General features: G+C 44.3%; 1 protein-coding gene across 1 annotated transcript; it reads left to right on the top strand.

Annotated features, from left to right (window-relative positions):
- Window positions 1-11,216: 11,216 nt before the first annotated feature.
- On the top strand, window positions 11,217-16,089 carry LOC122924885. Its single transcript, XM_044276415.1, has 3 exons — window positions 11,217-11,287; window positions 11,372-12,970; window positions 16,016-16,089. The coding sequence occupies exons 2-3, from the start codon at window positions 11,638-11,640 to the stop codon at window positions 16,087-16,089; spliced, it is 1,407 nt and encodes a 468-aa protein (XP_044132350.1). The 5' UTR covers window positions 11,217-11,287; window positions 11,372-11,637.
- Window positions 16,090-16,369: the final 280 nt, after the last annotated feature.

Below are 16,369 nucleotides of genomic sequence, written 5' to 3'. Positions count from 1 at the left end.
CATGAACCCAGTTTTGGCATGAATAAATACCTGTTCTGCATAGGTGACAGGAACCTAAATTTCTAAAAATCGTATGTTATATTCTTTGGTGACATTTTACCATTTTTGCTGTATACAAACCCCTGCTCTGCATAGGCGACAGGGACCTACATTTCTAAAAATCATCTGTTCCATTGGTGGGTGACATAAACCCAGTTTTGCTGTGAATAAACCCCTGCTCTGCATAGGTGACAGGGACCTAAATTTCTAAAAATCGTCTGTTACATTCTCGGGTGACATTTTACCATTTTTGCTGTATACAAACCTCTGCTCTGCTTAGGTGACAGGGACCTAAATTTTGTAAAATCGTCTGTTCTATTGGTGGGTGACATGAACCCAGTTTTGCCGTGAATAAACCTCTGCTCTGCATAGGTGACAGGGACCTAAATTTCTAAAAATCGTCTGTTACATTCTCGGGTGACATTTTACCATTTTTGCTGTATACAAACACCTGCTCTGCATAGGTGACAGTGACCTAAATTTCCAAAATTTGTCTGTTAAATTGAGGTGACAGGGACCTAAATTTCAAAAATTTGTCTGTTATATTGATGGTTGACATTTTGCTGGTGAAAAACCCCCACTCTGCATTGCTGACAGGGAACTAAATTTTGTAAAAACGTCTGTTACTGATCGGAGGATGCGCGACTACAAGCGTACGCTTGTAGATGTGCTGCTGATGGCATTCCCACCTGACAGTGGGGGCTCAGTGGAAGCACAAGGCAAAGGCTGAGGAGGAGTCAGGGTTAGCATGGCCGAAAAGTGAAAAAGTTTTGCCAGCACTCCACAACAACCAGCACCACCAGCATATATGGGACGTCTTAGCAGGCAGCAGCATTTCAGCTAAATGGTGGAGCAGTATGTGTGCACACGCCTACTCACTGATGGGTCTGCCCCCTTCAACTTCTAGGTCTCCAAATTGGGCATATGGCCTGATTTTGCCCTTTTCACCTTGGAGGTGCTGGCCTGCATTGCAGCCAGTGTATTGTCTGAACGTTTGTTTAGCATGGCAGGAGGGGGTAATCACAGACAAGCGCAGCTGGCTATCCACAGCCAATGTGGACACGCTCACATTCATTAAAATAAATCAGGCAGGGATCCCACAGGACTTGTCCGTACCTTGTGCAGAACAAACATGTATATATTGTTGTACTCCAGCACAATTTCTCTTTGTTTTTATTTTTTATATTTCCCAATGTTTTGGGGCCTACCCAAATTTAAACAAAAAATAATAATAAAATAAAATAAAAAAACAAATACAAAAACCAGTGTTTGCTATCTCCTCCTCCTCCACTTCCACCTACACCGCCACATCCACCGCCTCCTCAACCTCCTACTCCATATGGACCTCCTGCTCCTAGATCAAGAATATATATATTTTTTTTATTTTTACGTATTTTATGTGTTTTAAGTCATTTCCCTATCTACATTTTGCAGAGCACTTGCCAGGCTCTTAACCACATTTTGCTGGCATTTACAGCCCTTTAGCCCTTTCCATGAAATGTTTACAGCCATTTTAGTGCTCCAAAGTTTAGGTCCCCATTGACTTTAATGGGGTTCGGGTTCGGGGTCAAGTTCGGGTCAAGTTAGGGTCCCAAACTCGAACTTCCAGGTGTCCGCTCAATTCTATTCTTGACAAAACACAGCACACTGTTGTTATGGCAGTTTTTAAGGTATTTTCCCTACAGGCATCTCCTCTGAAACCTGTGGAAAAAGAACACATTTAAAGAAAACAAGATTTCAAAAAATGCTCCAAAAAATCTTTTTTTTTTTTTACCACCCGAAAATTTGAAAAACAATGATTATGGACCAAATTTACTAATGCATCTGCACTTAGATTATGTCTTAAAAGTGGCACAGGTTGGTGGAAAATTTGCTGTAACAAGGGCTTCTACAACTTTTTCTGACTCGTTTAAATAGGGGATAGGGCTTCATGGATAAAGGTGCATAGCCTAAGATGCAATGTTTTGGACCAAATTGTGCAAAATATTCAGTCTTGAAGTAAGCCAAGCAATAGTTGATTCAGAATTAGACAAGTGCCTATTTATGTACCAAATAGATTGTTTAGCCTGATTCACTGTGTTAAATCGGATACAAGTCTAGACAGTCAGTCTAGGTTTACACCATCTATAGGTTTAGTAAATCTGCCCTAATGTGTGAAGGAAGTATAAAGGTCACAAACCATCTATAAATTATCAAGTCTATATAAATGTGTCCTGGAAGAGTCAATAGTTATAAAGCAGTAGTCTGAAAGTTAGTTTTAAAGACACAGTGAAGACAGCACCCTGTGGCAAATCCAACCTCGCCACTGGGTTTTGGAGGGGCCTGGCTACTAGCCTCTTGCCCCAGGATTATGGGCCCTCTCATCAGCCAGGCCTCCTTTGTTCACAAAGGACTTGGACTAACTTGAACCCCTGGTCTAATTTGTGCCATTTTGGGATGTTAAATGTCTATGTGTATTGAAAAGGGTGGGACATTGTATACATTGAGTAGGGAGGTCTGTTCCATTGTCTCTCTGTGTGTATTGGCGATGTCCTTTGTCCTGAGAGATAATTGAATTACTTCTCGGTTGACTCCAGGACAGAGGATATTGTGTATTTGACTGCCTGTGATGATTGCATCAACCCAGTGTGAGTTAATTCTATCACGGGCAGAGGGGAGGATTTTGTGTGGGAGTGTCTGAGTGTATTGTACGTGGTTATTGGCTGTTTTTACAAAACCCTGTGGGTGGTAACCTTGTTAGAAGATGTGTATAAAATGCTTGTGTGTTAAAATAAAGAGGCTGCTTTATACCTTAATGAAGTTTTGGCTCATGTTTGGGGAATGTGATAACTACACTCTTGGGGATTGCTATATCACAATACTCCCCTGAGTATAAGCTCTTGTAAGAGCTTGTTCATGGTTCCTGCTTTCTGTATGTAGGAGAGGTTCACCCACTGGAAGCTGAAGCCCGGTCTTGGGTCCAGAGTGGGTGGAGGACGGTGAGACCCCAACCAAGCTGCGGTGGTTCGTGGGGTCTGCAGTGCGTACGGTGTCAATTGGAGTGCTTGGAGTCCTCGGAAAGCACTAGGAGCATCTATCGACGTAGGTACCTGCTATATCTGTGCATTTATCTATCAATATAATTATTTTAGTTTACAGTATATTATAAATAATAGAAAAAAAAGATAATGCAGTGAAATCTAATTTAAATAATAATAATTCCTTCCTATGATAAATTTGACATTTTTTGTAATAAAATATTTTAACCAGAAAGTAAAGCTGATGGGAAAGCAAGAGAGATGGAAGAGACAAGATCTCACTTTGGAGCTACTGCAATTACTTTTATGGGATTGAAAAAGGCGTAGAGACTTCAACACCATGCATGTGCATTTAGATTTATTTTCTCAAAGGGATATTGTATGTGATGAAAGCATAATGTGTGAAGAAACACAAATCATTGCACTGCAGGAGACGCTGAAGCTTTTATTCCTAATTTACAGAAAAAGCCCATGTGAACATATATCAGTGTAGTTTCTGATACAGTTCTTCCTTCACCAGTAGGTGTAGGAAACATGACAGAATACAAAAACAACAGGCTATTATATTTGTAAAATTTGAATATCCTTTGAAGTGTTATTCGTTCACATAAGTTTTATTAGATGGAAATAATGGCTACAATATCATCCATTATTCTTGATAATTGTATTTAATATATCTAACATTACACAAGATGGGGTCACTTAATGAGCTATTTATATTCTGAGCATTGTGGAACAATATATTTTCTCTGTATTTAAGTTTTAAACTATAGCATAAATTGTACTATGAAAATATAGTAATGTCCTTTTAAGAGCTTATATTGTATATAATAGGTGCACTTCCAAATTTTGACTAATATAACAGAAAATAAATAGCATCTGTATTTTATTTTAAAGGATAACTGTCATATATATATATATATATATATATATTTTTTTTTTTTTTTTGGAGTAATGGATTGTGGTGATTAATATCACCTTGGTGGCCCTATTTCAACTTTTCACTGTGTATTAAATTACCCCTTAATTCCACATTTTTGTTCCCTGTGCTGCCTACTTTTACCTGTGCTTAAAATAGGGTTGCTAGGCATGGTCCGGCTATCTGTTGACAGAGCACGCAGCGTGCAGGGTCACTGCAAGTAAGTAAATTATTAAAGCCAGGTCCTCCCCAACAGCTGATAACAGTGCTTGGGCTGTGTGCACTTCTCCCTCTCCCTGCGCTTGGCAGACGCTCCCTCACTCAGCAGAGCTGGAGAATGCAGAGTTGAAGCAGCGCACAACAGGAAAGGGAGATCTGCCATCTGCTCAGTGTATAAATGAAAGCAACATGTGGTAAGAGGACCCCTTTGTGGTGCAGGAGATTAACCCTTTAGGGGGAAGGCTCTGTTTACTGACACTTTTGGGGGGCTATTGTTACTGGCTAGTGAGGGCAGGCGGGATTAGCCTTCAGGGTGAGGGCAGTGGCGGCCATCTTAATTGAATAGTGAAATTGCAGTTTTATGCAGACTGCTTGCTAAGGGCAAAATTTTATTAAATATGGGGTAAGTCAGTCTAATAGTAACTAATTCTGGAATATAATGTTATTAGTAACTACATATATGAAAATTGAAATTAGGGTCTAAATGTGATATGTTATCCTTTAAGTATAAAGTATTGAGAAAAAGATCAAATAAAGACAAAATGTATTTTATAGTTTCAGTTCATTAAAAAATGAAAATAAATGTCAGGCAGTGACTAACATAAAAGTTGAACATCTTTTTCCACTCAGAATAGGATGTCAAGTTAAAATGTAAACTAAAACACATCTGGTTCTTTTGCGTTATCTTTTTCTGCCTTTATCTACTTTGTTCTATGCTTGTTGATATACAGGAAACAGATTAAAATACAGTCGTGGCCAAATTTTTGAGAATTACATAAATATTCGAAATTGGAAAAGTTGCTGCTTAAGTTTTTATAATAGCAATTTGAATATACTCCAGAATGTTATGAAGAGTGATCAGATGAATTGCATAGTCCTTCTTTACCATGAAAATTAACTTAATCCCCCCCAAAATTTCCACTACATTTCATTGATGTCATTAAAGGACCTGCTGAGATCATTTCAGTAATCGTCTTGTTAACTCAGGCGAGAATGTTGACGAGCACAAGGTTGGAGATCATTATGTCAGGCTGATTGGGTTAAAATGGCAGACTTGACTTGTTAAAAGGGGGGGTGATGCTTGAAATCATTGTTCTTCCATTGTTAACCATGGTTACCTGCAAAGAAATGCGTGCAGTCATCATTGTGTTGCATAAAAATGGCCTCACAGGCAAGGATATTGTGGCTACTAAGATTGCACCTCAATCAACAATTTATAGGATCATCAAGAACTTCAAGGAAAGAGGTTCAATTCTTGTTAAGAAGGCTTCAGGTCGTCCAAGAAAGTCCAGCAAGCGCCAGGATCGTCTCCTAAAGAGGATTCAGCTGCGGGATCGGAGTGCCAGCAGTGCAGAGCTTGCTCAGGAATGGCAGAAGACAGGAGTGAGTGCATATGGTTTAACATTTTCTAGATAACCAAATACATTGGCTTTCATGAAGCAGAGTACATATAAGTTAAGTCAATTCACTGTGAAAAACAATATGGGGGTTTACGTTCCACACTAATTTCTGATCACTGCCTAAAAGAACATTTGACATATAATACTCTTAATCTTTATTAAATATCCACTTAAAATAAAGTAACAGACAGGAAGATCCTCAATAAATCAGAAAATGAATACAAAATATTACTGACAACTGGGATATCGCTGGAGGAATTCACTACTATCCGGGTGTGTAATAACCAACACACTCCCAAGGAACGTTCACTCTGTATTCTTGAAACCAGACCCCGTTGTCATAAATAACTTCCCACAGTTGATGTGCCTGTACTTAGTACAATGTAGCAAGCTATGAAGTGCTTGAGATTACCAGTTTACTGTAGCACTCATTAACTGGTATCTACCTTGTTGCTACTATGTGACATCAAATCAGCCGTGGGTGCTGCTGGAGTGTAAAAAATGAACATAAGGTGTGGACTTGACCAGTTAAATATGATGTGCAAGTGGCCGAGTAATAACCCACTAGCGATATCGCCACACCTATGTCCTTAACATATATCAAGGAGCTCCAGTAGCAACTAATTTAGTATTGAGTCTTCTTTAGCAGCCCATAACTAACTAATCATGTATATGTCTTCCCTAAGACGTGCTTACTCTACGTGTTTGCCCGCTTGGCTCATCAGGAGCTATCAAAGTGTAGGGTACAGACAAACAAACATATAGCAAGCCGACCACCTCATGTGGTGAGGTGGCGGCATCGGCTCTAGGGTGGTCGTAACACGGCCGCCGATCTCAGCTGATTATAAGGAGGAGACTCCAGTCCTCCCTATGATCCAGCCCCGAAGCCAGCCAATAAGAGCACCAGAGGCGTGGCATAGCATCTCTCCTTCCCGCCCACCGGACAAGCTTCCTTTCAGAGGCGATCGCGTTAAGAGTGTAAACACACTCTGAATATACAGGGACTACATGGCTGTTATAGAATACAAGGCAGGAGGGTTGCATTAAGACAAAAACTTTCTCATTATTGTGACGAAGCATGTATACATATGCAGTAGGATGTGGCAATCTCTATAGCTCTAAATGAATATATTTCTTTATTAGCTCCAAAATAAAGGAAAAAGCATAAGAAAAAATAAGAAAAAATCAATCATTTATCAATCTTCCCAGAATATGGGGATATATGGAGGTGCTAGTATCTATGGTAGCAGGTCTCTCTCACAGATGTTTAATGCTAGGAGAACGACAGTCTCAATAAGAGGACTATGTCATGATGTGTTACTGTGTTACTATGGCGCAATAGGAGGGCCGCAGATAGATCTCAGATGAAACATACATAAGAAATGTTAATTCAAGCCCTCTGAATATACTGCAAGCAGTCTAAAAATCCATTGTGCCTCCTTTTGTAGCAACCGCTTATCAAAATCACCCCCCTGGGGGGCCTTCTGACCACCTCTACACCTTGTAATTTCCTCGCATCAATGTCGCTATCATGCTGTCACGGTCAAATTCATGTTTGACCGTGACGCTGTTGCGTGCAGACTGGTTGCCGGGGGCAACGAGTAGTTTGCTGTTTGCACGTACACTTTCCTTTTTCTGGTGTTTGCCCCATTTTGGTTGTCACGGGGTTAATGTAGGTGTGTCTGCTTGGTGTGGTGGGTGTGACCTCAGGCCTCTTTATATCTTGGTGTGTTGGAGCCTGTGGTCAGTCTTATTTTGTTGTTTGCCTGTGTAGAAGCTCTGCTCCCTGGCGGTATGTCTTTGTGTCTGTGTGAGTCACCCCTATTTATTATATTGTTTCCTTGCCCTGGCTGTGTGTCCCCTCCGGTGTGTCTCTGTTTTCCTCCCCCACCTGGTGTATGTTGTATTGGTGTAGTTGGTGTATGGAGGTTTTCTGGTGGTGTCTTGGCTCCGAAAGGGGCGTGCTTTCCCGGAGGGGTTTAAGCAAAGACAAGACTGTGGGTTTTGCAGCCTGGAGCCGCATTCCATCTTGGCTACGGCAGGTAAGTAAGGATTGCATAGTTATGTTGCTGTGTAACTTACCTGCCTTACTGTCTATCCCATGGTCTTGCTTCCTGTCTGGAGACACCTTTTCATTCGTGGTGTAGGATGAATGGGTGGTCTCTTCCCTGTCATTAGGCCTAGGGCATTACACTGATAGTAGGGTCCTAGATTCGTGAGCATGAGCCCCCTTACCATCTGAGGCGGCTCATGCACTAGGAGTCCAGGGAGAGCTCAGGGTTACTTTAGGTGGTGACCAGCTCCCTGTGCCCTTCTATCTGGCGTTTCAGCCACTGCCATTGCACGGTGGGGGGTTTTCCCCGGTCCCCGCCGTGACACATGCACATTAGCCACATGACGTGCGATAGGAGTGTCCACACAATTGCGAATATCATTAATTGATGAACGATCTGATGGTAAAGATTGATAAATGATAGATTTTTTCTTATACTTTCTCCTTTATTTTGGAGCTAATAAAGAAACCCCCCCCCCCCTTTGGAATGTACATTCCCATTCATTTAGAGCTATAGCGATCACCATGTTCTACTGCATACAGTGCCTTGCAAAAGTATTCACCCCTTGACTTTTTTTGTATTTTGGTTGCTCACAACTTGGAATTAACATGGATTGTTTGAGGATTTGCATAATTTAATTTACAGAACAGGCCCACAACTTGGAAGATTTTTTTTTATTTTTATTTTTTTGAATCAAACAACAAATTGGAAAAAATAACAGAAAATGTCAATGCGCATAACTATTCACCCCCCTAAAGTCAATACTTTCTAGAGCCACCTTTTGCAACAATCACAGCTCCAAGTTGCTTTGGATCAGTCTCTATGAGCTTGCCACATCTTACCACCGGGATTTTTGCCCATTCCTCCTTGTAAAACTGCTCCAGCTCATTCAAGTTGGATGAATTGAGCTTGTGAACAACAATCTTTAAGTCTGACCACAGATTTTCTATTGGATTGAGATCTGGGATTTGACTAGGCCATTCCAACACATTTACATGTTTCCCCTTAAACCACTCAAGTGTTGCTTTAGCAGTGTGTTTGTGGTCATTGTCCTGCTGGAAGGTGAACCTCTGTCCTATGCTCAAATCACGCACAGAGTGGTGAAGGTTTTGCTCAAGAATATCCCTGTATTTAGCACCATCCATCTTTCCCTTCACTCTGAACAGTTTACCACTCCCAGCTGCTGAAAAACACCCCCACAGCATGATGCTGCCACCACCACGTTTCACTGTTGGGATGGTGTTCTTTGGGTGATGTGATGTGTTGGGTTTGCTCCAGACAGTTTTCTTTGATGGCTGAAAAGTTACATTTTAGTCTCATGAGACCAGAGCACCTTCCTCCACACATTTTGGGAGTCTCCCACATGCCCTTTCGCAAAATCACAAAGTGCCTTTTTGTTTTGAAAGTAATAGATTTCTTCTGGCCACTCTGCCATAAAGCCCAACTCTTCGGAGCATATGGCTTTTTGTCATCCTACGTACAGATACTCCAGTCTCTGCAGTGGAATTCTGCAGCTCCTTTAGGGTTACATTAGGTCTCTGTGCTGCCTCTCTGATTAATGCCCTCCTTGTCCGGTCCGTGAGTTTTGGTGGGCGGCCGTCTCTTGGCAGGTTTGCTGTTGTGCCATGTTCTTTCCATTTGGTTATGATAGATTTGATGGTGCTCCTGAGCATCATCAACAATTTGGATATTTTTTTATAACCTTTCCCTGACTTATACTTCTCAATAACATTGTCCCTTACTTGTTTGGAGAGTTCCTTGGTCTTCATGACAGCATTTGGTTAGTGATGCCTCTTCCTTAGATGTTGCAGCCTTTGGGGCCTTTCAAAAAAAGTGTGCATATGTCATGACAGATCATGTGACACTTACATTGCACATAGGTGGGCATCATTTCATTAATTATGTGACTTCTGAAGGTAATTGGTTGCACCAGAGATTTTTATAGTCTTCCTAACAAAGGGGGTGAATACATAGGCACATGCCAATTTTCTGTTTTCTATTTCTAAACAATAGTTTTATTTACATATTTTTTCTTATTTCACTTCACCAACTTAGTCTATTTTGTTCTGATCCATCTCATAAAATTCAGATAAAAAAAGAAAACAAACATTAAACTTAGCCCCTTAGGGACCGTGCTCATTTTCACCAAGGACCTGGCCATTTTTTGAAAATCTGACCAGTGTCACTTTATGTGGTGATAACTTTAAAACTCTTTGACATATCCAGGCCATTCTGAGATTGTTTTTTCATCACATATTATACTTCATGACACTGGTAAAATAGAGTAAAAAAAAATCATTTTTATTTATAAAAAATACCAAATTTGCCCAAAAAAATTGAAAAATTTGCAAATTTCCAAGTTCTCTACTTCTATAATGCATAGTAATACCCACAAAAACAGTTATTACTTTTTATTCCCCATATGTCTACTTCATGTTTGGATCATTTTTGGAATGACATTTTATTTTTTGGGGATGTTACAAGGCTTGAAATTTGTAAACAAATTTCAAAAACCCCCTTTTCAAGGACCTGTTCAGGTCTGAAGTCACTTTGTGAGGCTTAGGCCTAGTTCACACAAACGTTTTTTTTGCGAGGGAACGGGCCTTTTTTTGTGTTCTGTATACAGTCCGTATATGGAACCATTCATTTCAATGGTTCCGCAAAAAAAAGGAATGTACTCCGTATGCACAGTTTTTTTTTTTTTTTTTTACGGTGTTCATCTGAGGGGGTTAGGTCGTGAGATATTTTTATAGAGCCGGTCGATACGAACGCGGCGATACCAAATATGCATACTTTATTATGTAAGCTTTACAAAATAACAGCTTTTTTAAAACAAAAAAAATTATGTTTTAGTGTCTCCAGATTCTGAGCCATATTTTATTAATTTTTTGGGGCGATTGTCTTAGGTAGGGGCTCATTTTTTGCGGGATGAGGTGATGGTTAGATTAGTACTATTTTGGTGTGCAAACACCCTTTTGATCGCTTGCTGTTGTACTTTTTGTGATTTTTTTACCCAATTTTACCACATGACAGGAGGCTTCGTATTTTGCATTAAACTCTCTTTACTTACTCCACATAGCAGTAAAGAAACAGTTAAAACAGTAACCAATCAAAATGCAATAGGAGGTAATATATTCTGAGCCGTGAGACTCCTCCTCCTCTTTCTTTACTGCTCCATCAGACAGACAGGTCAGAGTTTCTGCTCTCCCAGTTATAAGGCTTTTGGGGTTACGTATTTCCATTTGAATGTTTTTCTATCTATCCTTGTGGTAATATTTAATGTCTACTACTACATTTTGGGGGGTTTGTGGCTCAAGCAAAAAATTTTCTCCTCAGTTTGGTCTCCCGTCCCTGTCTGGCCTTCTCACTCGGACGTGGAGGATAAGCTTTACTAGCCAATTTATTTATTTATTTATTTACTAGCACCCCCGACCCCCCCCCCCAAAGGATTATGGTGAGGGGTAACGTTCACCCCATCTGCGAATATCGCGTCGCGATTTTTTTGCCGCGAATTTTCGGCAAAAATTTTCGCCGCGCATTTTCGCTCGCGGCAACGGCGGGAATTATACTCGCATCTCGCGAGAACTGTGGCCGCCATTTTGGATAGAGACTCCATGTCCTCAGTGCTCGGTTTTTGCGGTAAGTCCATTACAACCATTTCCTCTTACTATTTGATATTGTGCTCCGTGTCAGAGCCCTCACTGTGTCTCTCCTCCTTCACAGCTCGGATTGCATAAGCCTGTCAGACGACCAGGCAGGGCTCTCAAATCTGTGGCCGTTTGTCCAGGCCTCACCACTGCAGGGTTCATTCCCTGGGCTTTGGGGTGTCGCCCCGAAATTGCTGCTGCTACAGAGGTGTCAGACATACATCCTCTATTCCTGGGTGCTGCCCAGTGTAAAAATCCCAATTTACCCTGCTGGGGTTATAGGTACTGCTGGTACCATCTCTATATACTTTATACTACCCTGTGCCAGGGGGTTGTTGGACAATGGACCAGAACGCTGCTCAGCTTCAGGCCATGATTAATGAGGCAGTTGCTGCCTCGATGGAGAAGGCTTTCTCCAGAATTATGACGGCGGCTGATGGGCCAGATAACCTCGCTGAGGTACCGCAACAGGACTACGATTCCGAGGCTTCGGAGTCACAGGTTCGTGCCGACTCTCGGCCACAAAAACGCCATTGGAAAGGAGAGAAGGGCTCTGCTAATCCGGACAGGGGCAAGGCCCCCGCCAAGCGCGATAAACCGTCTCCTCTCGCTCCCTCGCCTGAACATCAATACTCCTCGGACGAGGAGGATAAGCTTTCTCCCTCCATGAATATTCTGGACTCGTGGCAGGCCGCGGACTCCGACGTTCCGGAGGACGCCTGGGGCTCAGATGAGGGCGCGTTTTCCGGTGACCAAAAGGGCACCTTTCTCGACACCGCCCAGCTACCCGACGACTCGGCGCCACCGCTGGAGGATGAGGAAACCATCCTGGACCCCTCCGGCCAACGTCTCTTCGATCCGAGAAACATCCGTCATCCACGTTCTGGGGACTGGACGCCTCCGGATCACCTCGCAAAGTTTATGCACCTATGGCTACGCAAACCTATGGACAAAACGGTTCGCAACCGTTTACGATCCGAATGCCCTCGCCCTCTGTTACCCGACTTCGTGGCGCAAACTCCGGAGTTCGACCAGATCATGACCACCTTTATGTCTAGGGGTGGTCGGGACCCTCGCAAAGGGGTTGAGAAGGCATTCCACGGCGTGCAGGATAAGCTGTTGGACTCCATTGGTCCACTTTCCCGCATTTTGTATTTGGCGGATGATGCCCTAGCGCGATCAGAGGAGTTTGACGCTAATATGGTTCGTGAATGGGCTCACGACATTAGAGAATGGGCTCAACGGTGCTTCTGCTTTGTAGGCAACGCCAACGTAGCCCTCTCTTCTGAGAGGAGGAAAGCAGCATTACTCCGTCTTGACGGAAAATTGGTGGAATTGGGCACCAAAGAACTAGGACCCCTGGCACAGGGCAAGCTATTTGGTGAGACTTTTCTGAAGGAGCTCAATAGACATGTGAATGTCTTTACCTCGCTTAACAAAGCACAGACCTCCATGAAGCGGGTCTTCCAAGCCAACTCCCAAAGGGGTGTTTTTGGAAGGGCTGGCCGCCACAGAGGCCGAGCAGCCAGCCGATTCTGGCCTTCGGGCCCCAGTTCTCAAAGGCCTCAACCGTTCTACCCAGAAACAGGCTATAGACAGCCTTTCTCCTTCACCAGAGGAGCCGACAGAGGTCGTGGATCACGTGCCCGGGGCAGGGCTCGCTTCAACTCCACCGGTAAGTCGTCACCTGTTGCAGGTACCTCTTCTCACTCATACAGCAGGTCGTATTTCCCTTTGTTTTCAGAACTGGGCGGCTATATCGTCGGACGCATGGATACTCCAGTCTTAAACTTAAAAAAGCTCAACTCCTACGTGCGATACAGGCACTTCAAGATGGAGGGCATACACCTTCTGAGGGACCTCCTTCGAGACGGAGATTGGTTCACGAGACTGGACCTCAAAGACGCGTACTTGTCAGTACCGGTCCACTTGACCTGCCGACGTTTCCTCAGATTCCTGTGGCAAGGTCGGCCGTGGCAGTTCACGTGCCTCCCTTTCGGCCTCAGTTCAGCCCCGTGGTGTTTCACCAAGTTGCTGAAGCCTGTGGTCGCACATCTTCGTGCTCAAGGGATTCGGTGCATTATATACCTGGACGACCTGCTTCTGTTTTGCGACGACAGGTTCGGACTGACTCGGCACACACGTTTTACCGTCGACTTCCTGACCTCCCTAGGGTTCGTGGTGAACTTCTTGAAGTCGGAGTTGTCCCCGACTCAGACTGTCCAGTTTCTGGGATTCGAGATAGACTCCAGGTCCAGCACACTACGCTTACCAGCGACGAAGATCGCGGCTATCAAGAAGGAATTGCGCAGAGTCATCCGCTGCTTCTCCATTCCACTCCGTACTCTGGCTCGGATCGTAGGTCTACTATCCGCTTCCATTCAGGCCATTTTCCCGGGACCGCTCCACTACAGGGCAATGCAACGTCTGAAGACCTATTTTCTCCATCGGAATCCTTCCTACGATCAATCGATCCCGATAACGGAAGAGGTCAGGGAGGAATTCAGATGGTGGCTAGACAGCATGGAGGCTTGGAACGGCCGAGCCATCTTCGGGAGCTCTCCCGACGTCGTTTTGGAGTCGGACGCCAGCCTTTGGGGCTGGGGCGCGACGGGCGGAGGCAGATCAACAGGAGGCGCCTGGACCGCTCAAGAGAGTCTTCTCCACATCAACTGCCTGGAACTGTTGGCGGGGTCGTTCGCTATCCGCAGTCTGGCGAAGGACAAGTCACATTGCTGTATTCTCTTGCGGATGGACAACATCTCGGCGGTCCGCTATATCAACCGCCTGGGCGGAGCCCGTTCCCGTCTACTGTCGGAGGTGACGAAGGAGATCTTCGACTTCTGCCTTCCCCGCAACATTTCACTCAAGGCGGAATACCTTCCGGGGGAGACGAATCTGACGGCAGACTGGTTCTCACGTCACTGGAGGGACAGCAGCGACTGGAGATTGGATCCTCAGGTCTTTCAACGACTCTCGGTCAGGAGGGGCCCCTTCCGACTGGACCTATTCGCTTCCCGCAACAACAGGCAGACTCCGGCCTACTTCAGCTGGCTACCGGATCCGGAGAGTTTAGCGGTGGACGCGTTTCTCCAACAGTGGCCAGCCAAGGGAGCGTACGCCTTTCCCCCTTTCAGCATGATCGCACGGACAATTCAATTCCTGAGGAATCAACGCATTTCTCTCCTGCTCGTCGCTCCGCTTTGGCGGAGTCAACCGTGGTTCCCGGACCTTCTGGAGCTCTCCTACATCGATCCGTTGCTTCTACCGTCTTTCCCGATGCTCCTCACGGACCCGAAAGGGAATCCGCATTCCCTGGTACTCGAGGGCCGTCTCCTTCTGGTGGCTTGGACTCTTTCCGGGGAGCCTGGCAGACCAGCGATTTATCGCAGGCAGCTAGAGACCTCATATGGGACTCCTGGGCTCCTGGAACTAGAAGATGTTACTTATCAGCTTGGGATTCCTGGTCCTCTTGGTGCTGTGAACGGGACTTCGATCCATTTACGGCACCTGTGACCGCCATATTGAATTTTCTGTCACATTTGTTCTCTTTGGGCCGCTCCTACCGTTCTCTCAACGTGGTGCGCTCCGCTATTTCGGCGGCGCACGTTCCCTCTCTTGGTATCCCAATCGGTAGGGATCCACTTGTTTGCCGTTTACTTAGGGGTATAAGGTTGCAGAGACCTCCGGGCCCCAGATATTCTCGTCTCTGGGATGTGGCCTTGGTTCTTCAGTTTCTGAGAGATTGGCCGACTAATACCTCCCTCTCTCTAAGACAGCTGTCGGCCAAGTTGACTTTGTTACTTTGCCTCGTTTCCTTTCGTCGAGTTTCGGACGTACGGGCTTTCGACGTCGACGCCTTTTCGGTCTCTCCGGAGGGAGTTACCTTTCGGGTGTCTAGACGTACCAAGTGCAACTCTACGTCAGTCTTTTATCCCTTCTTTGCCTCAGAACCGCAACTTTGTGTCGTTTCTACCCTTACTCGGTACGTTGAGGTCACTTCCGCGCTTCGAACTTCTGCCTCGGGACAGCTTTTGGTGTCCTACGTTCGGCCTCACGTTCCCGTCTCAACTACTACACTCGCCAGGTGGATACGGTGGCTTCTGTCTCTGGCGGGCGTGGACCCCTGTTTTGGGGCACATTCAGTTCGTGGGGCGGCTGCTTCCTCGGCCTTCTCGGCAGGCGCTTCTCTGACAGACATCCTACATTCGGCGGACTGGTCGAGGGAGTCTACCTTCAGGACATTCTACTTTCGTCCAAGCACGGGGGCGGCTATGTGTCTTGTGAATCAGCGTTAAAAAATGCAAAATACGAAGCCTCCTGTCATGTGGTAAAATTGAAGATTATGCTAGCGCTAGTGTACTTATAATCTTAATTTTAGTAATGACAGGAGGCGAGTATTTTCCCACCTCTTTCCCACCCTTGGTAAGTGCTCGTGGGTAAGTATATGGTTTCATTCCCTTTTGCGTTTTAGCAGCCAAGATCCTTTTAAGTGATGTCATTTACTGTCATTTTATGTGGGTCATGCCTGCATGCAGGTTCAGTTTCGGTTCCTAACCCATTTCATATTGTTTTTCAGTATAAATGCTTGAAGTTTCCGGTCCAACTTCAGGGAGTTTCTTCGTGTCGATCGGACTTCGTCTCACGGAGATCTGAATGCGGACAGAAGGTCTTTTGATTCCGGTTACAGTTCATTCCTGATTTTCTTCATGCCTTACAGTTACAGGACAAGGAGTTCGTTCGGTGGTTCGTGGTTTAAGAGACATTGACTTTAGTTTATCCAGTTTTTTCTGATGTCGCATGCGAAAGAGGAGGAGGAGTCTCACGGCTCAGAATATATTACCTCCTATTGCATTTTGATTGGTTACTGTTTTAACTGTTTCTTTACTGCTATGTGGAGTAAGTAAAGAGAGTTTAATGCAAAATACTCGCCTCCTGTCATTACTAAAATTAAGATTATAAGTACACTAGCGCTAGCATAATCTTCAATTTTTATTTATTTTTCTTTATTTGGGGAAAATTACGTTTTTGTTTATTTTTACTTGAAACTTTAAATTTTGGGGGGGAAAACTTT

The sequence above is a fragment of the Bufo gargarizans genome, chromosome 1, assembly GCF_014858855.1.
Source record: "Bufo gargarizans isolate SCDJY-AF-19 chromosome 1, ASM1485885v1, whole genome shotgun sequence".
NCBI classification, from domain to species: domain Eukaryota; kingdom Metazoa; phylum Chordata; class Amphibia; order Anura; family Bufonidae; genus Bufo; species Bufo gargarizans.
Note: the sequence above shows the minus strand (reverse complement) of the source record. Positions and strands in the feature narration are given on the sequence as shown.

Bases quoted from the DNA above. Each gene is read 5' to 3' on its own strand.
- LOC122924885 (XM_044276415.1), top strand. From the start codon at position 11,638: ATGGACCAGAACGCTGCTCAGCTTCAGGCCATGATTAATGAGGCAGTT. The intron at 12,971-16,015 runs GTAAGTCGTCAC...CATGCCTTACAG, and splicing joins GGCTCGCTTCAACTCCACCG to TTACAGGACAAGGAGTTCGT.